Source organism: Nannobrachium achirus, assembly GCF_963921795.1.
Source record: "Nannobrachium achirus genome assembly, chromosome: 2".
NCBI lineage: Eukaryota > Metazoa > Chordata > Actinopteri > Myctophiformes > Myctophidae > Nannobrachium > Nannobrachium achirus.
In genome coordinates, this window is record NC_137811.1 from 65,724,413 (window position 1) to 65,749,919 (window position 25,507).

The window sequence follows — 25,507 nt, forward strand, 5'->3', positions numbered from 1 at the left end:
CATATTGCCTCCCCCTGGCGCCTGATGGAGTTCCCCTCCATCAGGTGCCAGGAACTGGTTGGAATAACGTGTTCCAGCCGGGGAAACTCTCCCCTGTCAGGTGAAAAGAAGTGGCTTGGACTCCTCCAAGTTGTTTCGTGCATAGAAGGAAGCATGAGGTCAGTTCATTGCTCTCCCCAGGTTGGCAGAGGGAGAGTAGCGCCCAGGATTACATTAGACAATTGCATCGGGTGAAAAAATTGGGTTACAAAAAATAAAGATTTCTAAAAGCTTTATACGTTGTCAAACAACCCCTTCGACAAGTGATGCTCAGCTAACATGATGCATTTTCAACTGAAAAGTGTTGAGATGCGACAAAATGTGTCTTCATTTTGACAGGTAAACACGACAGCTTTCATTTAGGTGTTTCTATGGGCCAGCATGAAGTTATAGCTGTAGGCTAGCCTCGAAGTGATAACCCTGCTGGCTGGCACACAGCAACAGCTAAACCAAACACACCCACTCAAGTAATGTCATTTCCATCTGCATGTACCTGTCAAAATGTCACTTGACTCACGCTCCTTCAGACTGCACTGCACTGTCTCACACAGGGCTCTTTCAATCACTCAACATTATCTGTGTGTTTGTGCGTGCACGCAAAGCCATGTGGATGTGAGTACAGTAGAGAGAGAGAGAGAGAGTGTGTGCATGTGTGTGTGTGTGTGTGCGTGCGTGCGTGCGTGCGTGCGTGCGTGCGTACGTATGTACTACAGTATTTGTGATGTATTGTTTCATAGGATGAGGTCACAGAATGGCACTGGCAGTGAGTAGACGAGTACAAGCATCTTGTCTCTTGACTCATCACGAGTCTAATATATCCCCCCTATAATTTGATCCACATTGTAGCACTGCGTTGTAGATTTAATTTGGGAGCATACTGTACCTACCCGTCCCCAAGGACGGTCCTATATGTTCCCACCTCCCAGGGCGTGTTGAGGGGGCGCTCGTTTTGGTTCACATGACCACCTATTCTGTGCACCACGGTTTGACAACTCGGGAGAGGGCACTCGATCCGCAAGACCATCGACTGCCTGCCTTGTTGAGTGAACCAAAAAACATTGGCATGGCAATGAAAGGCCTACATAGTTCTATATGCTGTATGTCAGGGGTGGGCAACTTTGATGATGGAGAGGGCCACTATATTTCCAAACTGAGGCCATGGCTACACGGAGCTGGATATTTTTGAAGCTAGACATTTTTTTGTGCTGTTGGGGCTTGCAGCCACACGAAGCTGGATATTTTGGCCGCAAAGCAGGATATTTTTTAAACCGGATAAATAAGTGAAGACATTGAAAAATATCCGATTCACTGGATCCGTGTAGACACGGTACCCCGATATCTCTGAAGACTTTACTGTGTGTGTGCTTGTTAGACCTAGATATCTTTGTCGTGTGGACCTAGATATTTTTCTATGTGGATATCTGAAAAACCGGGATATATGAAAAATCCAGCTCCCTGTAGCCATGGCCTGACTCCAGAGGGCCACGATGCATATACTGTCGGGCAGTTATCTCGTATTTTAACGTTTTTTTTGTAAATTAATGCCCTACTCCGTCATTCTATGTCACACAAAAGTAGCAAAAATAGCAGATCAACAAGCTCGAGCTTGTAGAGCTGCTATTTTTGCTATTTTTGAATTGGAATCCTGAATAATCTTTGGCAATTTTTTAATTGGAATCCTGAAAAATTACGGTTTGATTTAATTTCAAATGCATTTAGCTATACTTATGTTAACTTTATGAACTTAAATACAAATACATTCGACATGAAAAAGAAACCTTTTCTTAAATATTTGTCATTAAGCTACTATTACACACTGAAGTAAAGCGGATCATATTTGCATGTTTGGAATTTGAACAGCTGAAATCAATAATATATCAGTCTTAACCTACGGGGCCACATTAAGTGAAGGTGGGGGCCGCATGTGGCCCCTGGGCCACCAGTTGCCCATGTATGCTGTATGCAGATATGCATGTAACCCATGGCTTTGTATCTTTGATGTGTTTAGGGGATTGCTGTGTGTCATAAAGCCTAGGGTTGTGGGCAGCAGGAGGAGAAGACAGTACAACACATAAAGACAGCTGCTGTACAAAAAGGAACCAATCATGTCTCGCACCGAAGAGGTCAACAAGATGACAGAAAATGTTTATAAGGTAGGATAAACCACAGTTGACACGGCCACTGAAAAGAGCTCACAACCCATTGCAAACTTGATCAACTACATAGCCTATTACTCAGGCTTTACTGTGTGTGTGTGTGTCTGTCTGTCTGTCTTATCAGTCTTTTTGTTTCTCTTTTTTTTGTCACAGTCTATATACAGTACTGTATGTCTGTCTGCCTTTCTGTTGATCTGTCTGTCGTCTCCTGTTTGTCTCCAAACAATGAAATCTGTGTATGAACGTAGCGAGGCGAGTGCCCTAATTTTGTGTTCCTGTTTGAAGTGATGTCCCCTTTTGGCTACACAATTCTCCAGACCGGCGTCCAATTTGGCCTCCATAAAAAAAAACATGCTGTATGTTATGTGCTCGTTCACACAGGGCATCTTGGACCAGTTCAACCCCAGTTTGAAGAACTTTGTGACGATGGGAAAGAACTATGAGAGAGCCCTGACAGGTGTGTGGAACCTCATTAAGAAGAAAAAACACTAGGAAAACGTTTCTAAGAAGAAAGAAAATCTTTTTTTTATGCAATTTCATTTCATAACACAATGTAGCAATATGGACAACAGCAAACTGTTCTCGAGAAAAACCCATAGGTCCAAACCTGAGCACGTCATGATAATGGTCAACAGGGGCGTCACAAGGGGGGGGGGGACTGACTTACAAGGGCCCAAGGTGGAGGGGCCTGGAATTATTTTATAATTTAGCTATTGAAAAATAGCAGATATACAAGCTCACAGTGCGGCACCGAGTGCCACGCTGCGAGCTTGTAGATCTGCTATTTTTGAAAGTTGTGAAAATATGTGCAAATCTTTGAAATATTTTGAGATGGGGGTCTGTGGGGGTCCTTCACATGAAAAAGTTCGAGCACCACTGACATAGAAACATAGTTTTTTTCTAAAAACCTTAGAAGGATATGAAATATTCAATTGACTTGCACATTTTCAAAAAAAAAAAATCAAAAATAGCAGATCTACAATCTACAAGCCGCACAGTGAGCTTGTATATCTGCTATTTTTCAATAGTTAAAGTACCCAGTCCCAGGCCCAGAATTTGGTGCGACACCCCTGATGGTCAAACTGTAAGTTGCATAAGTAGCATTTTTCTAAAGCGTGCTGTCTTCTTCTTCCTCAGGAGTGACGGTTGCTGCCAAGGGATACTTCGACGCACTGGTGAAACTGGGAGAACTTGCCAGCGACAGCCAGGGTTCCAAAGAACTGGGTGAGTGTGTGGGCGGGCGAGAGAGAGAGAGAGAGAGAGAGAGAGAGAGAGAGAGAGAGAGAGGGAGAGGGAGAGAGAGAGAGAGGAATTATTGGACCTTAAAGCCAAAAGTGTGAAGAGTAAATGCCTAAATTACATTAATTCATTCATGACAGAGACTCAAGTGGGAGGCTGAAACAATGTGACTGTATATACTAGTACACGCATTCAACAAATGGAAGCGGAGAGTGGTTTGAAGGGATGAGACGGCATGAGGAACAGAGAGAGAGAGAGCAGCGAAAGGGAGAGAGGGAGTGAGTAGAGTCATTGTTGAGAGATTAACAACACCACATGATCTCATTGTAATGCTGAAAACAGTGGGGGAGGCAGGCGGGAGGGGAGGGGAGGGGGTCACAGTGCTGTGCTGTGCTGTGTGAGGGTGCATGGGAGGCAAGGAGGGGAGAGACACAGACAGACTCACAGCTGAGCTGACATCCAGAGAGACCCATGCAGGGGCGGGGGCCCAAAACCATGCAGCCTCACACACACACACACACACACACACACACACACACACACACACACACACACACACACACACACACACACACACACACACACGGTGCAATAACATATTCGGTTCAGATCAGATAAGATAACAATGACATGATAAGACATAAATTATATACAGCATAATATATTATATACAGCTTATTCACAGATTTGATCACTTTCAACCTGGAGTCCCCAATTTGGGCATGTCATTGTAGGTGAAGGTTTCAGAATATTGGAAGAAAATACATTGTAATATTTTCAAAAAAATATCCAATTGAACAACCAAAAAAAAAAAAAGAAGTATACAGTAGCCTATAGCTTGTAACATTGCTGTCGGGGAGAAAACTAATAGCCTAATTTATCATACTTAGAGTGTCCCACAAAAGTAGCAAAAATAGCCATATCTAGCTAAAAGCAGCAGGTATATAAAATCTATAAATCGTGTGCATAGTTAAAGTGACATTGTTAAAGGGAAAAAGAACAGAGCATCAGGTATAAAAACCACAAATAGCAGCAGGTAGCCTACGGTATAGCATTTGATGTAAATGTGAAATTATAACAAAATGTATAAATCTGTGCTTGTGTTATTGTTGTATTGCGTGAAAACAAATTACTGCTGACATAACTGTCAAAGACCTGTCTTGGTGCGTGGATAAAGTCTGGCTGAAGACATTAATCATATTGGTGTAAACATAAAAGGCTACATTTCGTACCTCCTAATGTGGTTGCTATGGTAGAGGACATATTTACGACACTGAGTTACTGAATCAAATATTCGGCTGTATAAAAGCTACAAATGGCTGGAGACAGAGAATTCCCCTTTGATGTGAAGGATCTGTTGTGCTATTTTATGTTGACTAGCCCTTACCCGTTCAAAGATATGAGCTCCAAAATGATGTGCAGTGTGTGGGTTATGGGATGTGCACTGTGTGCACACAGTATATGAGGGATGGAAAGTAACTTTAACTGGTGCTTGCATGATGTAGGAGCATCAATGTAAGAAACCCGTTTCGTTTAATGGCTACAGAGATACTGTTCCCCCCCCCCCCCCCCCCCCCCCCCAGCCCGCCCGCCCACCCGCCTGCCTGCCTGCACACACACACCACACACACACACACACACACACACACACACACACACACACACACACACACACACAGAGCTGGTTAAACATTTTGCCTCAAGCTAGATGCAGAATAGATGTGCCTCATGCTAGATGCAGAATAGATAATAGATACACCATAAAAATGCTAATATACAGCATACGATTTGTGAAAGTGACAAACGGGCTTCACAGTTATGTCAGGTGTGTTCATATGCTAATGGTGATGCGATTTCAGATCAATTGCTCCAGCCACTGAGGAGAAACGCTGAGACAGACAGACACTCACTCACTCACTCACTCACTCACTCACTCAGACATTCGCAAAATTATAGTATAGATGTGCCTCTGAAAATGTAGTGAACCTTTGTCAAGCTACCCAGGTGCAAAGATAAATGGTGAAAGAAATGGCGTAACTACTTAAAAGCCACATAATTCAGAAAGTCGTGAAGCTATCCACACGCTACTGGGAAATGTAGCTATCGCCCAACATACTGTATTTGCACACCTGTTTGAATAAAATGATTCCGGTTATATTTTGAAATTGCGATAGCAGGTAGGTGCCTATTCAGCCATTATGATACACAAGACCAGCACTAGTGCCTCTACTTGTAGATCCACAATTTTCTCGACATTGGAAATGGGGCAAAAATAAGTCATCTGGTTATCAAATTGGCTTAGGAATGTGACACGAACAAGAAAATCTGCTTGAAGAATTCATGGAGTGTGTAATTGATAGAAAATAAGTAATGTTTTGTTTGAGCTACTCCTTTAAGTGACAACGTATTTTCGCCACCCTCTATCATCAAACATATAATTTTGTGAATGTCTGAGTGAGTGAGTGAGTGAGTGTCTGTCTGTCACAGCGTTTCTCCTCAGTGGCTGGAGCAATTGATCTGAAATCGCATCACCATAAGCATATGAACACACCTGACATAACTGTGAAGCCCGTTTGTCACTTTCACAAATCGTATGCTGTATATTAGCATTTTTATGGTGTATCTACTATCTATTCTGCATCTAGCATGAGGCACATCTATTCTGCATCTAGCTTGAGGCAAAATGTTTAACCAGCTCTGTGTGTGTGTGTGTGTGTGTGTGTGTGTGTGTGTGTGTGTGTGTGTGTGTGTGTGTGTGTGTGTGTGTGTGTGTGTGCAGGCAGGCGGGTGTGTGTGCAGGCGGGTGGGCGGGCGGGCGGGCTGGGGGGGGGGGGGGGGGGGGGGGGAACAGTATCTCTGTAGCCATTAAACGAAACGGGTTTCTTACATTGATGCTCCTACATCATGCAAGCACCAGTTAAAGTTACTTTCCATCCCTCATATACTGTGTGCACAGTGCACATCCCATAACCCACACACTGCACATCATTTTGGAGCTCATATCTTTGAACGGGTAAGGGCTAGTTTCTTAAATAAGTCAAATTGCTGATTGAAAGAGAAATGTTTGAGAACCACCGGTGTGAAGCACCAGTTATAACAGTGCTCAAACACGACTCTCAGTTTCCAGAAATGAGCATCCTGTCAGCTACGTATAACGTCACTGCCCTGCAGAAACCTTGTATCAGTTTCAAATGTGTATTTTTTTTCTTCTAATTTAAAGCCCTACATCAGGGATCTTCAACGTTTTCAGGCCAAGGACCCCTTAGTCAAGAGAGAGATGAAGCAGGGACCCCCACAACCTTTTCATAGATTCCATATAGTTTCATCGTTTGACAGCACAATCATCAGTGTATTTTGGATTCATGTCAATTTGTGTTTTCAGATATTTAACCACTTGAACCGTCAATACTTAATAAACTTGACCTTTCACTCTGTACTTAGTCTGCTTTTTCCCCTCTACACTAAACCCCTTTACCTAAAATAGCTGCTGCGAGGCGTTGTGAGCTTGTAGATCTGATATTTTTGGCTAAAGTTCTCAGGGAAAAAAAGGTTTCTATGACACAAAGATTTGGAGGACCCCCTGTAGTATCTCTGAGGACCCCCTAGGAGTCCCGGACCCCCTGTTGAAGACCCTTGCCCTACATCATCATACACATGCAACGTTAGATCGCCTATTTTCACTATTTTAAATCATTTTTAAAATAATAACAAAAAAAGGAAGGGTTTAGACATACATGGTTTCGACCTGACAACAACGATGTCCGGAATGACAAGCAGCAGCAGCAGCAGCAGCAGCAGCAGCAGCAGCAGCAGGCTGTTTCTGCGTCCACAATCCTGTGTGTTTCATGAAAACGTCTCCTTTGTTTCCTTTGCTCCTGTCCGTCTCCCTGCAGGAGACACCCTGTTTCAGATGGCTGAGGTCCACAGGCAGATCCAGGTGCAACTGGAAGACGTGGTGAGTGTGCTCAGACACTTTGTTCAGAAGCCAGCAGGTTGTCAAATCGTATATACATTATTACGGTGTTCATAGGCCATAGTGTATGAGTGCTGATATTTGCTGTATATTTAAATGATGTAAAAGTTCTGGTATGTTGTATTATCATTGATGGTGGGTGGATCCAATGTTATATAGTCACAAGCTCTTGTTAATGCTTTTCAGTGGATACATATTTATAAAACCCACAGACGATTTAAATTTGAATTTAAATTTCACTTTGAAATTTCTTTTTTTTATAGCGAAAAATAGCAGATCTACAAGCACCATGCTATGAGCTTATAATTTAGCAATGTTCGTGCAACACTGCTGTAAAAACGAAGTAGGCACTAATAAAAAATAAAAACAAAGTTTAAAGGTCTTATGACATCAAATGTATTTATTTTTAGACTTTTCTTCATGTTTCCTGGCCTCAATTACACCCCCCCAAAAAACAGAACTTTGACATTCAGTCGTCTTTCTGTAATATGTAGTTTTTTTAATTACTAGGCTCAGAAAAGTGAGTTAATTTGCCTCTGGACGTACGCATCCACTGAGCCACTGAATGTTGAAAAGTTTCTTTTGGTGTAATTGAGGTCAGGAAACATGAAAAAAGGAAAGAATAATGAAACGTTATGTCATAAGACCTTTAAATATATAACATAATTATGTGTATAATAATGTCCCTCAACAGTTGAAGCTGTTTCATTCGGAGCTGCTGGCCCAGCTGGAGCAGAAGTTGGAGTTGGACATCAAATACCTTACAGTAAGTTGAGCTGCAAAGCCATTGTTCAACTACTGCCTGTCCCTGTGTAGTATACTGTCTGTGTACACTACAGTATGTCATTCTGTCCACAATGACTCACTCAGTATCATTCATTAAATCACAACACAAGGCCATAAAACTTCATATATTAGATCAGTGGTTCTCAAGCTGTGGGTCGGGACCCGCAGGGGGGGGTCCCCAAATTATTTCGGGGTGTCCCCAGATTAATGTGTAACATTGTTCTCTCACTCAACAGTAAGCAAACCAACATACAGTTTAAGTGTATAAAGTGGGTATCTGCACATTTCTAAAGTGACAATTTAAGGACTTTTAATACCTTTTTTAATATCTCTAAAATGAAAAATTAAACTTTAGCCAAATAGTCAAATATTAGAGGCAGAATAGAACTGTGTTAAACTAAATGTAATGCCTCAACTCTTCCAACTCCAAGTAGTGCTTGTCAGGGTGGGGGGTCCCCAGCTCAACTATGATTATTTTTGGGGGTTTTATCAAACATAAATATCAAACATATTTAGACAGTCTACATGTGCCAAAGGTATTTAATTCTGTCTGTCAAAAGCACAGATGGTCACGGTCGAGAAGGTCAATTATTGATTTCTCTCTCTCTCTCTCTCTCTCTCTCTCTCTCTCTCTCTCTCTCTCTCTCTCTCTCTCTCTCTCTCACCCACCTCTTGCTCTGCCTGTGTGTCTCAGGCCACATTAAAGAAGTACCAGAGTGAGCGGAAGTCCAAGACGGAGTCCATCGAGCGCTGCCAGTCTCAGCTGAAGAAGCTGCGCAGGAAAAGCCAGGGCAGCCGCCACCCCAACAAGTATGGTGACAGAGAGATGCAGGTAACACAGCTGTACGCTGTCTCTCTAGAAGCTGCACAACATTTATTTAGTGATTACATGTTTATTTTATTTCAAACGTAATTCTTTGCCAAACGGTATGCGAGAGCAGGGGTTTTCAAAGTGGGTGATGCCAGTCCAGGGGTGCCACGAGATAATTTGATAATATTTGGAATTCATCAATATCACTGCATCAATATCACTTCACTATGCTTAGTAAAAACAGACCTGATTTCCATTGTACTTGATGAGTTCTTTTTCCATCTACGACAACTCTCTTCACCAAAAATAGCAGATCTACAAGCTCACAACGCGTCGTGTTGTGAGCTTGTAGATCGGCTATTTTTGGTGAACCTTCCCCCCAGAATAGGCATGCTGGGGTTCAAGTGGTTAAATGTCAAGTATAATGTTATTTTCAGTCAGTTCTGATGGAAACGGATATTTCTCCAATAGGATGTAAGATTCTAAAAATTGTGTTTCAGGGGTGCCGTGGATGAAAAAGTTGTTTACAGGGGTGCCCTGAGTCAAAAAAGTTTGAAAACCCCTGTGCTAGAGCATGCTAATACAATACAAGTAAAACAACTGCTGTGGTTGTAGTTGGTCTTCTATTGAGACTTTAGATCCTGTGGTCGATAGGGACCACTACTGGTTGACAAGAGGTATTACATAAAGATCAAAGTGTCATTTCAGCACTCACATGGCGGAATCCCAGGTAGGACATGAACGCCATGTCCTTTTTTTGTAAACGAATGCCGAATTGCAGATCTACAAGCTATTTTGAGCCTGTAGGAGCTGTACAATGAATGAATATCATTGCTGTTGGGTTCCTGAAAAGCGTTACTTTTCCATTTCCTGAAAAGCGTTACTTTTCAGGAAATGGAAAAAAGAACCTGTGTTCTGGTTCCAATGTAGTCATAATACTTTTATATTTATTACTTAATATTTTTAATTGGTTAATTATTTAGAAATCCCACAGTGGAACTTTCCCACATTCAACCTGGTGACGTTATTTTGGGCATGTCATTGCTGTATAAGTGTGCATAGCCTATTATAATGTTCTATAAGGATCATTATTATTCATCACAGAACAGATCATAGCACAGAGAAAGGTGCAGCCTAAAGTCTTATTCAGTGGTTCTCAACCTTTTCTGGATCAGGGCCCTCCTGAAAATATCGAAAGCGTTCATGGCCATCCCATCTGACCACTGAACATTCTGCCAATCGATTGTGTTGCTGCGTGGATAGGAACTAGATCTTGCAACTAAGTTTAAGAAACACATACTAATAATTCATCTTTATCACAATGAAAACGATTTTTTTTTCAAGGTTTTGACAAAAGAATGCAATGTACTTGTTTATTATTAATGTCACATTATGATGAAAATCTCACTCGCAATATACTCACGGCACACCAATGTGCTCCGGCCCATTGGTTGATAATCACTGGTCTCATTTATAGTTCAGGGTATGACTGTGTTGTTACGAGGACATTATGCAACGATTGCATTTTTCAGTGAGCTATAGGTGACAGGGTCACGCACGGTGACCTCTTTTATTTGAGAGTAAGAGAACGAAACACCGATAATCCTTCACACACTTGGATCCTCTTTTATGCAGCCGGATAACCAGCTTTACTCCAGCATTATGGGGATTAAAAGGTAGAGTTATGTGTGTGTGTTTGTTTGTGTGAGAACCAGGGACCTTTTGTTAATGAGATTAATGAACGATGCAATCTGACTCAGCTGATCTCCCATGGAGAACAAGTAACTTAGTACAGGGGTCTTCAACAGGGGGTCCGGGACCCCCAGGGGGTTCTCAGAGTTACTACAGGGGGTCCTCCAATTCTTTGTTTGATAGAAACTTTTTTTTCTTCTTTTTTATATTAACCACTTGAACCCTAGCGTCCATATTCTGAGATCTGTAGCCAGAAATAGCAGATCTACAAGCTCACAACGCCTCGAGGCGTTGTGACTCGTGAGCTTGTAGATCGGCTATTTTCGGCAAAGATCTTTGGTGTGGAGGGGGAAAAGAGCAGACTAAGTACAGAGTGAAAGGTTGAATGTATTAAGTATTGACGGTTCAAGTGGTTGCGACTTACTACAGAAAGCTCCACCAGGTGTCCGTGCGTCAGTCAGTCAGTCAGTCCGTCCGTCCGTCCGTCCGTCCGTCCGTCCGTCACACGTCAGACGTCACACTTTTGCCCTGCTCATATCTCCGCAACCGTTGCCCCGATCCATGCCAGATTTTGCACACACACTCCTTACCTGCCAATCTACAACCTCCAAGGACCCCCGGAGTTCCAGGGACCCCCAGGTCCCTGGGGGACCCCCAGGTGTAAAAAAAATACCAAATGTGCAAAAATGACCAAATGACCACCCCCACGGGGCTGCTCACGGGGAATTCCCGGGGACCACCCACTCCTGCTACTCCAGAACGGATGCAAAAGTGGTGGCGCCCCCAGTGGAGGACCCCCTCCACTGCAGCTCACATAAAATGCCCTAACTCGGCCTAGGAGCGTCCGGGAGAGCCGGGGCCGGTACCTATTCGTCCGCCAAGGCAACGCGGAGACCCCACCCCTCATTTCTCACATGGCCCTCTTCTAGCGAGACCTACGGTCGCTTATCTCCCGATTAGGGAGTCTTACTGGTTAAATATCTGAAAACACTAATTGACTTGAATCCAAAATACACTGATGAATTGTGCCGTCAAACGATGAAACTATATGGAATCTATGAAAAGGTTGTGGGGGTCCCTGCTTCATTTCTCTCTCAACTGAGGGGTCCTTGGCCTGAAAAAGTTGAAGACCCCTGCCTTAGTATTTTATTTTATTTTACTTGGAGAAACAGGGGCGATATCAGTGGCAGGGCGGGCGTTTTGAGAGATCTGGAGTATACTATGGGGAATGGGGAATTAAAACGGGAGGAGAGAACAAGGGAAGGAAAAGGTCAGTGGGGGTCGAGGGACAATATTTGACGATTTAGATTTTGTTATCATCGCTTAGCAGCAGACAGGATGTGATGTCACAACTTCCTCTCTGTTCCTCGTTGTCCCTTTCTGTCCTTACAATAAGTGTTAAAGTATGTTATGTTTTTTGTGTGTGGGTGCGTGAGCATAGTGAATGGGCATGTATTTATAAAGTGAGTGTGTGTGTGTGTGTGTGTGTGTGTGTGTGTGTGTGTGTGTGTGTGTGTGCGTGTGTGCGTGCGTGCGTGCGTGCGTGCGTGCGTGCGTGCGTGCGTGCGTAATGTGCATACGTTTGTGTTTGTGTGTAGACTGTGTATTCACATTTGTAGGAGTGTATCTGTGTTCTCTAAAGTTCAAGTAGTCTGTGTCAAGTCGTCAGTCTAGGTCCTGTGGCCTGGCGTCTGCGAAGCGTTGTTAGGCAATCGTTTCTCACGTGTAGTGTCAGACCACTTCGGAAGAGGTAGAATCTATGTTACCCACCTGGCCAATGCTGGTCACTGTCACCTGAAAACAGTCGAATAGTCGAATATTCTACAGGAAATATATATATTTTTTTCATCCAAAAACAAGCAATCTTCAGTCTAGTAGTGACAGTTGCATTAGCTGGATCTTCCTCCATCATGACATCGAGTTTTCTGGCTGGCCGCTGTTTTTCCACTGGCAATTAGTTCCGGGAGACGAAACGTAACGCATGACATCAGTATAGAGCATTAAACAATTCATCCATCAGGGGCATTGACAACTCATTCTTATGACTTCCTATCTAGCCAAGCTGTATAAACCATGACTAAATAATATTTATTTAAAAAAAAGAGAGAATTAAAATAAAAAAATAACCAAATATTCGACTTTGGTGAACAACGTCGAATAGTGACTTTGATATTAGAATATTCGAATATTCAGTGAATGCCCTACCTAAGTGTACATGTTTGTGTGAGCGCCTATATATGCGCATGTTTTTTTTGTGGGTATGTACCGTATGTGCATGCCATGTACACATGTCATTTGTACTGAAATGTGTCCAACTCTTTCTCTCAGTTTGTGGAGTTGATGAGTCGTCGCCAAGGTGAGCTGGACACCCTGGTTGCCGTGGGTTACAAGTCTGCACTGACAGAGGAGCGGAGGAGATACTGTTTCCTGGTGGACAGACAGTGTTCTGTCACCAAGCTGCTTATGAACTACCACTGCAAGGTGAGACGCAGCAATGAACAATACATGGCTGTCACCTTCATACTAGTGTTGTAGTCGAGTCCACCTAAAGCGAGTCCAAGTCAAGACCAAGTCCGAGGGGAGGGGGGGGGGGGGGGGGGGGGGGGGGGGCAGTCCGAGTCAAGACCGAGTGTGGGAGGGGGTCGAGGTCGAGACCGAGACCAAGGCAGGTCGAGACCAAGTCGAGACTGAGACCAAATAAATAAATAAATAAATAACCTCATTTGATATGTTATGTGGAGACAGACACTAAACATGGAGAGAGAGTATAGGGAAGTGGCATGTAGGAAATGGTCTGGCTGGCCAGGAATCTGATCTAATCTGACCTTGTGTTAATTTTCTTTGCATTTGTATTACTCTGGTGCACTTTGAGGGCAAAATGAAGAAGATAGATCTATGTATAATAACGTCATGGGGTTCTCAGGATATCATTTAACATCTTGAAAAGTGTATAATTCCAGCTATTATTTGCACAAGATTGACACATTTTCCAGACTATGGGTTTACTTACTAAACCATTTATAAGCATCATCTAGTAATTGTGGGCTCGCCTGTAAGGCGAGCACACTTTAGATATTGTCATTATTTCTATACTAGGCAGTCAGTCAGTGCAAGTTCTCCTCAATACTTTGGCACCTTTCTACTCCTACATACTTAGTGAGAAAATGAAAATAAAAACGTGCGCTATTACTTTATACAGCAATCGGCCAAATGGTGCGCTGTAGGAAGCCTTCGAAAGTGCGAACTTTGAACAGTATAGCTCATGCTGTGTTTGAGGTACAGCCATGAAACCCGTATACACGTATGCGTCTCCTCATGCCGAACAACTTTTACCCTCTGACTTTTGACCTCTGACCTTTAGATCCCCCAAAATTTGGAATTATATGAAAAACAGTAAAAATCTATCTCCTCCTGGGATTTTCGCATTATGTGCATGAAACTTTTTTCACATGAACTTTGAACCTATATCTACACAGGCTATGTGGTGAGAAGTTTGTACGTTAAATAATGATTTTTTAATAATTCAATATATATTGCGGTTTTATGCAAATTATTCTTCGGACTCTAAATCATACATGCAAAGTTACACGTTCATGGCATTTGGCAAAGATGTAGAGGGTTAGTCAAAATATCACTGAAACCAATCTTATTCCAATCGGCCAAAGGGGGGCGCTATACGAAGCGTTTGAAAATTCAAACTTCAAACGGGCATAAGTCATGACTCGTTTCGTTTGAAGTCATGCAACTTGCTTACACGCGTGCTTTGACTTGAGCGGAAGACATCTGTGTCTTTGTTAAGTAAGCTCCGCCCTTAGATTTTCCGCCATTTTGAGCAGTTTGTAAAACACTTAAACCCACTTTCATTCTGGAATGTTCGCGTCACGTGCACAAAACTTTTTTTTTACGTGAACTTTGGACCAATATCTAAAGATCTGTCAGATCGGATTTTTTTTAAATTGAAGCATGCTTTTTTAATAAATTCAATGAATATTGCAGTTTTATGCAAATTATTCTTCTGCCTCTAAATCATACATGCAAAGTAACATATTCATGGCATTTGGCAAAGATGTAGAGTGTTAGTCCAAATATCACTAAAACCAATCTTAGCCCAATTGGCCAAAGGGGGGCGCTATATCATTTTGAGCACTTTGTGAAATGCTTAAACCTGTTTTTATTCTAGGATCTTTTTTGCAATTTGCATGAAACATTCTACACACAATCTAAGGACCTTTATCTAACATGCCTATGAAGTGCACAATTTTTTAAAATAATATTAATAATAATAAATATAGCTGCAAGCAGCGATAAAGTGGCCAAAAACACCTCAAATCATGAACACAGCCTGCGATGTGCGTGAAATTTTGCAAGCACATTCCCATTAGGTCAAGGAACAGATGCCGCCCTTCTCACATTGGCCTGTTATAGCGCCACCAGCGGGTCAACTTTAGCATAACCCATTTTTGGAACAAAATGCCTCAAATCACGCATGCAGCGTCCGATTGCGTCAGTAACGTCAAAGAGAGCACTGCCTGCGATCTTGACATTTTGTACTTTTATAGCCATTGTTTTCTGGCTTGAAGCGAGCCCACAATTGTTTCGAAGGAACAATATTTTCTAGTTAATTCACATTCCTTAACAAAAAATAAATAAAATGGTTTCCCCATCCACTGCCATTCATTTGGGTCCCCAACGAGGGCCATGCTTATTCCAGGTCCCCATCCGGAACCAATCGGAGTACATTTACTATTATCACATTTTTGTCTTGGGAATGCGACAAATACAAAAAAATATTATTGAACTCAAGTCTCCATGGCGTGAGTAATAATTTAGGGGGTGAACTACTACTTCAAGTTGTCCATACATAACATTGCCTGTTTATGCTTTTAAACATTTCCACAGGTGAGAGAGCTCCTGTCCCAGAAACTGTCGTCTTGGCAGCAGTCGTGTTCTCAGCCCACCAAGCTCCCGGAGCGGGCCCTGAACCTGCTGCGCCACACGGCCCCGCAGGCCTCTGGGGCTGCTGGGATAGCCGAGGTCCTCCGACACACCAAGCTGGGCTCCGCCCAGGGAGAGCAGGTGGGATGATGGGAGTAGTTTAAATCAGGGGTTTTCAACGTTTTCAGGCCAAGGACCCCTTAACTGAGAGAGAGAGATGAAGCAGGGACCCCCTCTACATATTGTATAAATGCGTTATGTAGATTTTCATCAACTTGTTTGACAGCACTGTCATCAGTCTATGTTGGATTTGTGTTTCAGACATTTAGCCACTTAAATCGTCGATACTTAGTAAACTTGACATTTCACTCTGTACTTGGTCTGCTCTCTTTTACCTCTACACCAAACCTATGTGCTGAAAATAGCCGATCTACAAGCTTGTAGATCTGCTATTTTTGGCTAAAGTTCTCCACAGATTAGGGATGCGAGGGTTCAAGTTTTTAATTGAAAAAGATTATCCTATCACACAAGGATTTGGTGGCCCACCTGTAGTAACACTGAGGACCCCCTAGGGGTCCCGGACCCCCTGTTGAAGACCCCTGGTTTAAATTGTTTTTACAGGAAACTAAGGATTGTTAGTTTCAGTCATTCAGCAAGACAGACTAGGGTTGCGAGCTTGTGTTTTCTTCAATTGTCCTATGAATGTTAATGGAGTAGGCTACACACAGGCATATTTATCATGTAAATACAAATGCACAATATCGACAACCTACTGTATCTCCCTGTGTTAATGTTTTTGAACCTAGACAATAGCCGTTGTGGGATGAACCAAGTTAAATCAAGTCATACTGTTTGCATACGACCAGTAATCCCATATTTGATTGATAAAACATTTCCTTTATTATAGTACACAACTATACAGTTTATACAATCAATTCATTAAGACAATGCTTACTTTTACGTTTATTGTTATTATCAGTGTATTGAGATAGCCTACAGAGCGCAAGGTCTGGCAAGCAGCAAATAACTTACATTGATATCAAGGGCAAACCATACCAATAAATTAATAAATAGCTACACATTAGAACCGGGACCTTTACTAAGTCATTTAGATTATCAACAACATACTAGCTAGTCTATTGTAACACAAACGAAGAAATGTAATTCTGAAAAGTAATCAGTTACGGTATGTGAATAGTGCTGGTATCATGCATTTGTTTTTATATGGCAACTATGCACGCCGGCTGCTTTCTGTGAGCGACAAATGTGCGCTCTCAGCTGTGTGACAGACAGCTGAAAGGGGTCGAGACGGTAGAGGAGAGGTGCAGAGAATTCTGGTGGAATCTGATCCTAGATGGACCGGGGTAGATTAACCACTACTACATCTCTGAGCCCTATAACAGTGGTCCTAAACCTTTTCAGGCCGTGACCCCCAAAATAATCATATTTTAACTGGGGACCCCCCCCTCCCTGATGAGCACTAAGAGTTGAGGCATTACATTTTGTATAACACTATTGTTCTATTGTGAAATCGCAGATCTACATGCACACAACGCCTCGCGTTAGATCGGCTATTTTCACAATTTCTGCCTCAAATATTTGACAATTTGGCCAATGTTTAATTTGACATTTTAGAGGTTTAATTTGACATTTTAGAGGTATAATAAAGTCCTTACATTGTCACTTTTGAAATGTGCAGATACCCTCTATACACTTAAACTTTATGTCTGTTTGTTAACTGTTGAGTGAGAAAACAAAGTTGAATATACTTTTTGGTTACCACCGCGCTCTGACTCTGCTGGTGCGGTATCCCTTTAAATCAACATGATCCATCCTCCTCCTTCTACAGAAAACAAAGTTGCACATTAAGTTAATCATCTGGGGACCCCCCAAAATAATTTAGAAACTCCCTTGGGGGTCCCACCCACAGGTTGAGAACCACTGCCTATAACAGGGGTCTTCAACAGGGGGTCCGGGACCCCTATGGGGTCCTCAGAGTTACTACAGGGGGCCCTCCAAATCTTTGTGTGATAGAAACCTTTTTCTCTTCTTTTTTATATGAACTACTTGAACCCTAGCGTCCATATTCTGAGAACTTTAGCCAAAAATAGCAGATCTACAAGCTCACAACGCCTCGCGCTGCGAGGCGTTGTGAGCTTGTAGATCGGCTATTTTCGGCAAAAAGCTTTGGTGTAGAGGGGAAAACGAGCAGACTAAGTACAGAGTGAAAGGTCAAGTTTATTAAGTATTGACGGCTCAAGTGGTTAAATATCTGAAAACACAAATTGACATGAATCCCAAATACACTGATGATCGTTGCTGTCAAACAATGAAACTATATGGAATCTATGAACAGGTTGTGGGGGTCCCTGATTCATCTCTCTCTCAACTAAGGGGTCCTCGGCCTGAAAACGTTGAAGACCCCTGCCCTATAATATGTAGTTAGAAGTAAACATGTTTTTTCTGTTTGTCTTCCTAAATGCTCATATTCTGTCTCTCTCTCTCTCTCTCTCTCTCTCTCTCTCTGTCTCTCTGTCTCTCTGTCTCTCTCCCTCAGAGGCTGTCAGTTCAGGAAGTCCCACCGCTTTCGAACGGAGATTCCAACCGCTCCCACCAGCAGCAGTCTCCCCGCCCGCTCCCCTCCTCCTCTGCCGCGCCCAGTGACAGCTCCTCCTCCTCCCCGCCTGCCCAGGGCTCCCCTCAGACCGCCTTCCACTCGCTTCACGGCACCTCCTCTGCTGGAGGAGACGGAGGAGGAGGGGCCGCCGGTGCCGCTGGAGGCAGCATCAACAGCACCAGCAGCGGCGGTGGCTCGGCCAGCGCTTCCCCCCAACACACCAGCACACCTCTGAGTGCCTCTGCCAGCCTGCTGGCAGAGAGCGGTGCTGGCGGCACCGCCGGCGCCTGCCCTGGTACGTCATTTAATAGTAGTAGTAGTTTATTTTGGTCAATTTTTTTGAATTTCATTTTGACCAAAAAGGTGTAGGCTGAAGCCCATGGCTTATTTTGCCCACCCTTGTCACATTATTTTGACAAAAACACAAAGAAAGTAATCTCTCAAAGAAAACAAAAAACGAGGGCCGCCCACTGGCCTACTGGTCCAGGCGCATACCACTTAGGATTGCCACCTAGGCGTGGATGCCTGGCGGTGTTGCCGGTTCGATTCCCAATCCGGACGACCTTTGCCGCGTGTCACTCCCCATCTCTCCCCCCCATTTCCTGTCAGTCTACTGTCCTATCAATAAAGGCATAAAAGCCCAAAAACAAATCTTTAAAAAAAAGGAAAACAAGAACAAAGATCTGAACTTTGAACTTTACAAAGATATTAGTAATGTGTATATATATACAGTATATACAAGTATACATAGATAGACACCAATATATCCATTACATACCTACTATATTACTGTAAATAAATAATATACAATCATGATAGCTCTCTGTACTTATTTAGCGTCTTATGTAAAAAAAAAAAAATTGAACCCATATATTGAACTGCACATCCTTAACTCCTTTTCACAGCCTTGCCACAAACATCCACCCCCACCACCACCTCCGCCTCCGCCTCCAACCACCAGAGTCCTCTCCTGCTGGCCACCAGCACCACCAACCTGTCCCCCAGCCTCATCCCCTCCACGGTGCTGTCCCTCAGCCAGGCCAGCCCCGCGCACGGCACGCAGGCCGTCACCCTGTCCATCTCCCACAGTGCCCCGCACAGCCCGCCGCTGCCCCACAGCGCCCCCCTCTCCAGGGCCATGACGCCGGTGCAGCTGCTGCACCAGCAGGCCGGGCTGGCCGCGGCGGGGTGCGGCGCCGCGCCTCCGTCCCACAACCCCTCGCTGATGAAGTTGGCGGAGGTGTATGCCACGGCCACGCTGCCACTGCCCAGGAGACCTGGCAGCGAGATGAGGATGGGCGGCTTTGGGGGTACGTTCTTCCACGTCGTCCGCTCCTCTGGCCCCTGGTTTTCAAAATGAGCGAGAAGTCGTTTTGTGATATTCGAGGTCCTCCTTGCACATAAGTGATCGCGGAGAACAAACGATCGGAAAATGCATCGGCGAATAGTTCACATTTTATTTGCAGTGATTGCATACGTTGTAATGTTCTTTACAATACATTCCTCACATTCGTTCACACATGCATACACATACGCGCGCACATTCTATCTACTGAGCCTCTGGCGGTGCCCCATGATGTCTCCTCAGAGAGTCAGCAACCTTTTTGAAATCAAGTGCTATGTTTTTAGTTTCTAGTTAGTCAGGGTGCCATGTCTGTCATATTCTGATTGTCAGGACATTGTTATAACGATCATCAGATTAGCTCACCTATCTCCCCGACTCCCTCCCCAGTCAAAGTTCAGAATTTTGATGAATGTAGGATTATGTGCAGGATGTAATTTGCTGCAAATTAGGTGACTTAGGTGATTTAATTGACCACGTTGTGATTTCTCACACTTCTGCCAGTGTGCCAGTGATCACCCTCCCCTGTGCCCATGTTGGCACCCGTGCCTAGGGTTGCCTACCCCTGCCTCAGATAAACACCCTCATCTCCTCCCTCTAGGATCCAGTCTCCCCAGAATGCTGCCCCTGACGGGACCAACCAGAGTGGAGGCTGTGTTTGCTCACACCCCCGGAGCGTCAGAAGGTGGTGGAGCGGCTAGCGGCGCTTGCTTACTCCACTTCCTGCCGGGCGACGGCATCACCCTCCTCATCTCAGAGCCAAGAGACGGGTGGCACTATGGTCAGCATGAGCGCACCGGGCGGTACGTTCCACTACATTATGGTCATTTATTACTTAAAGTGGGGCGGCATAGCTCAGGGGTAGAGAAACTGTTATTAGAGCACGAAGGGTTCCCAGTTCGAATCCGGGCTCCCCCTGAGTTAATGTCGAAGGGTCCTTGGGCAAGACTCTGAACCCCACATTGCTCCCGGTGAGCAGGTTGGTGCCTTGCATGGTTTCCTCCGCCACCGGTGTATGAATGTGTGCGTGAATGGGTGAATGTAATGCACAATCTCTGTAAAGCGCTTTGGATAAAAGCGCTATATAAATTTACCATTTACTTAAAGGGCAACTTTTTTTACAACAAGGGTTCATATTTTAGATAATCATTAGAGAAAAGAAAAGATGAGTGTTAAAATGTTTTCATTTACTTCTTTCTATCGTTTCAGTGATTTTAACGATTTTGATTTGCATGCATGCCGCCAGGTTGGTGGCTAAATATGTATTTTTAGAAACAATAAGCCCATTCCCAAGATGCACAGCACTCTTTCATGGGTATATGTGACTTCTGGGGGCTGGTGTAAATAGTAACAAAGAAATTGCCGGCTTATTGTGTCTAAAAAGACATATTTAGCCACTTGTGGGCATGCCCCAACCCACTGAAATCAAAATACAAAAATCGCTTAAACAATAGAAAGCAGTAACTGAAAACATTTTAACACTATTTTTTTCTTTGACGCTCAGACGCTCCTCTGAGAGAGAGAGAGGGAGAGAGAGAGACTTCTTTTACTAGGCTGTCTATAATTAGACGGTGGAAACTAGACCCTTTAATGAAGGATTGAACACAGCAATTGAATACAGAAATAACATATTCTACTGTAATTGTGGCACATTGATGTAGTAGGTATAAGACGCAATAGAATAATGTCTTCAACGGCATTATGGTTGACTTGCAGAGATGAGTTTGAATAGTGGCCTAAAGCAACGCTGGCTGTGCTTATGGGAGTTAACAGTGTGGGGGTGGAACATGTGATTTTAACTATTGAGTATGTCAAAGTATTGTCGTTGCATAATAACAGATCTCACTTGAAGGGCGTTATTCTTTGATTGTTTGTTGGACATCATGATTTGAATTGTAACTTATCCCTCATCAACAGGAAAGGCTGGTTCCCTTTCTCCTACACTCAAGCCCACCCCAGTAACCATGACAACCTCAGCAGCAGGTCAGCCAACACCAGAAACACACCGTATTTACAATATACTGAAATGTCAGTTACAAAATACTGAAATATGTCATACTGTAGTTACAATATACTGAAATATGTCATACTGTAGTTACAATATACTGAAATATGTCATAGTTACAATATACTGAAATATGTCATAGTTACAATATACTGAAATATGTCATAGTTACAATATACTGAAATATGTCATACTGTAGTTACAATATACTGAAATATGTCATAGTTACAATATACTGAAATATGTCATAGTTACAATATACTGAAATATTTCATAGTTACAATATACTGAAATATGTCATACTGTAGTTACAATATACTGAAATATGTCATAGTTACAATATACTGAAATATGGCATTGTTACAATACTGAAATATGTCATAGTTTAAAAAAAAAAAGTAAGAGTTTTATTAAGTGTTCTGTGTATAATATCTGATTCACAGCAATCTGAATTGGTGTCATGTTGAAATCAACATGGCTTTGATCACGTTTCCATGCTCTGATCTTCGCGTTGTTCATGACATTGTGAGGCATAAACGTATCGGCTGCTCTGCTCACAGATTGTGGAATAATATGTAGTTATTATTTCCCATGCTCTCCACCTTTCCGCTCTCTTAAGTCCACATCTTTCACCACTCTGTCTCCAAAGACTTCCTCTGCTCCAACAGCAACAGCTGCAACACACCAAATTCTGGGCCCTCGGTACTTTAACTATTGAAAATTGGCAGATCTACAAGCTCGCAGCGTGGCACCGAATGCCGCGCTGCGAGCTTGTAGATCTGCTATTGTTGAAAAATCGTGAAAGTTTGTGCAAGTCTTTGAATTTTTCAAATCCTTCTAAGGTTTTTTGAAAAACCTATGTTTCTATGTCAGTGGTGCTCACACCTTTTCATGTCAAGGAAAAATGTTATGTATTTGGCCACGGACCCCCATCTCAAAATATTCAGTTCCACGGATGCCCCAGAAGCTAGAATTTGTCACAATTTTGCCCTACTCATATCTCCGCCATCCTTGCCCCTATCCATGTGAAATTTTCCACACACACTCCTTGCCAGCCACCATGAGGCCGCTTCTTGCACCACACAGTTATGGACACAGCTCCCACAATTTTTGCCCTAAAATCACGCAAATCGGTACATGTCATCAACATGGATCTCCTCTTTTCTCACATGCCCCTCTTCTAGCGCCACCTTGAGGCCGGTTCTTGTGAAACACATTTTTCAACACTGCTCCTACAGTTTTTGCCCTAAAATCACACAAATCGCTACACAGTATGTCTACACTTATTTCATCAAATGGATCTGTCCCATATAGCGCCACCATCAGGCCGATTTTTTTAACCCATTTTTGGACCTAAACTCACGCTGCGACCTGACGGTCGCTTATCTCCCGATTAGGGAGTCTTACTGGTAGTTACTCAGAGAGGAATTATAGAAGCTTGTACCTCCTAAAGCAGCCTTTCTTCAGTACTGTCCAGATCACTGAAATAAAACAAGAGCACCTTGAGTTTGTGACCATTGACACTGTTCATATTGGTGTCATTTGAGGTGATGTTCAGCTAGTTAGAAAATCTTCAAGGTGCAAGGAGTGCTGAAAAGAACTGGCAATGGAATGCATTTGTTTTAGTTTTTCTCTGCAATCCATCATTTTGGTCTTACAACCTCTCCAAATATTGTTTCCGCAAGAATTATGCCTTTAGGCAGAGAATGATATACGGTGACAAGGGATTCTCGTTTTGTTGTGTCTTACCTGTTCTTTCTGTGTAATACGCCTCCATAACAGCTCCCTGCTGTTGTCCAAGGCTAATAGCACCAGTACCGGCCAGCTGGACAAGCTAGGCTCTGGGGGTCTCCCAGCCCTTACCCCGGAGTCCGAAGAGGAGCGCTCCCTTCCTCCACAGAGGGTCAGCACCTTCCGCCCACGCCCCTACAGCATGGCCGACACCAGCCAGGTCAGCCTGAGGCCTCTGGGGAAAGGTCAAGGGGTTGAGTGGATGAGGCCAGCCAGCCGACCCACTCTGTCAATGCTGATGCAAGAGGTACGGTATAAGTGCCTTGTCATAACGGAGGTTTACACGGTTATGTTTGACACACAGTGCTCATTTCTTTTAATACCTCCTTCTGCATTCCAGCTCTCCTCCGATATGGCTTCCCCACCACCCTCCCCAACCAGGTAAATGATCTATTTTACTAATGTTATTAATTTGAGCTCCATTTTATCAAGAACTCATGACGCCATCTTCAGAAATTAAGGTGTTTCATACGCAAAGTTAAAAGATCAGTTAAAGGCATCAGTAGCCCCTTGTGTTCTTTATGTTGATATAATGTAGTCAATATACTGTATTAATGTACCGTATCTACAAATGATCTACAAGCGTTTCGTTTTTCTCCAAATGGTAGATTTCTTTCTCTTTGTGATGACGCTTCCCATCATTCATCCCAAAAATGACTCTCTTTATGTAATCGCTCTTACATCATACTTGTGGATATTATTGGAGATAATATATTTTATGTATTTTATCATCTGCTCCTTTTAGGACCAATCCATTTGCCCACATCCGACTCAGAAAAACGGTCACCAACGATCGCTCAGCTCCCATCATTGAGTAAACAGAGTCTACACTCAACCCATGGGAAAATCAAATATCGAGTATATTTTGAACATTACTCATGAAGGTAGCATATTGGTTTAATTCGATTATTTGGCGAAATATTTCAAATGTTTAATTTTACATTTTAAAAGTGTCTGAATGTAGACAAGAGTAGAGAAGAACGTATTCAGCAATGGAAATTATATCGCATGTCCATATAATGCAGTACTGTCTTTTGATCTAACTGTGGTCACAGTCATGTTTTTGTTAATTCTTTTCTTCCTGGCTGTATTGATTGTTGCGGAGAAGTTTATAATATTTAAAATCTAGCAATAATTCCCACTATAATATCGGAACAATGTCTTGGAATGAAATGTGGGGCGAGATATGAATATATCTTGGCTAGTCTTTGATGAAACATGAGTGTAATGTAGTATGTTGATAGTGAGGTAGGTTGTGCAGTATTAACTATCAACATAGCTAGATCATGAACAACTAAATATAACACTTTTGTTGGGCAAAGTATAATTTAGCCTCAACATTTTGACCCCTCAAACTGGGATGGAAGACTCTTTTTGTAATTATTCCCCCCCCCCCCCCCCCTTTCACATAATCTGTATTTAGTTTCTTTTCACTGTCTTTGTGCCAATCAGGGGCGTCACACCAAATTCTGGGCCCTGAGTACAAGGATTCACTGCGGGCCCCCCATGAATGTTAACTATTGAAAAATAGCAGATATACAAGCTATTTTTGAAAAATCGTGAAAATGTGTGCCAAGAAACCTATGTTTTCATGTCAGTGATGCTCAAACCTTTTCATGTGAAGGACCCCCCCATCTCAAAATATTTAGTTCCAGGGACCCCCCAGAAGCAAAATTTGAGTTACAAATGTTCACTTAAAAAATACATATATTCAAAGATTTGCGCACATTTTCACGACTTTTCAAAAATAGCAGATCTACAAGCTCGCAGCGCGGCACTCGGTGCCGCGCTGTGAGCTTATATATCTGCTATTTTTCAATAGCTAAAGTTACTAGGGCCCCTCCACCTTGGGCCCTGGTAACTAAGTCCCACTTTCCTACCCCTTGTGACGCCCCTGTTGACAATATTAAAAAAAACATTATTATTTCTTTTGTTCAACCCATTTAGGGACTGGCTCCTAATGGCAGGTTGTTCATGTGTGGTCAAATCTAAACTCACCACTATGAAGTAACAAGGAAAAGGACAGGTTCCTCCTTTAGAGTAAATGCTTGTTGTTCTTTTGTTTGCTTGGAATAGTCAAACAGATTGTTGTAATTTCATGGTTCCAAATTCAACGAAGGA

General features: G+C 43.0%; 1 protein-coding gene across 1 annotated transcript; it reads left to right on the forward strand.

The window, feature by feature from the left end:
* Positions 1–2,144: 2,144 nt before the first annotated feature.
* LOC308299791 (BAR/IMD domain-containing adapter protein 2) lies at positions 2,145–24,204 on the forward strand (the record flags this gene model as incomplete). The annotated part of the gene is made up of 15 exons (XM_080743577.1): positions 2,145–2,192; positions 2,577–2,652; positions 3,333–3,419; positions 7,328–7,389; positions 8,102–8,173; positions 8,888–9,025; positions 13,025–13,177; positions 15,596–15,772; positions 18,189–18,543; positions 19,154–19,558; positions 20,192–20,393; positions 21,508–21,573; positions 23,378–23,633; positions 23,727–23,767; positions 24,132–24,204. The coding sequence occupies 15 exons, from the start codon at positions 2,145–2,147 to the stop codon at positions 24,202–24,204; spliced, it is 2,211 nt and encodes a 736-aa protein (XP_080599703.1).
* Positions 24,205–25,507: the final 1,303 nt, after the last annotated feature.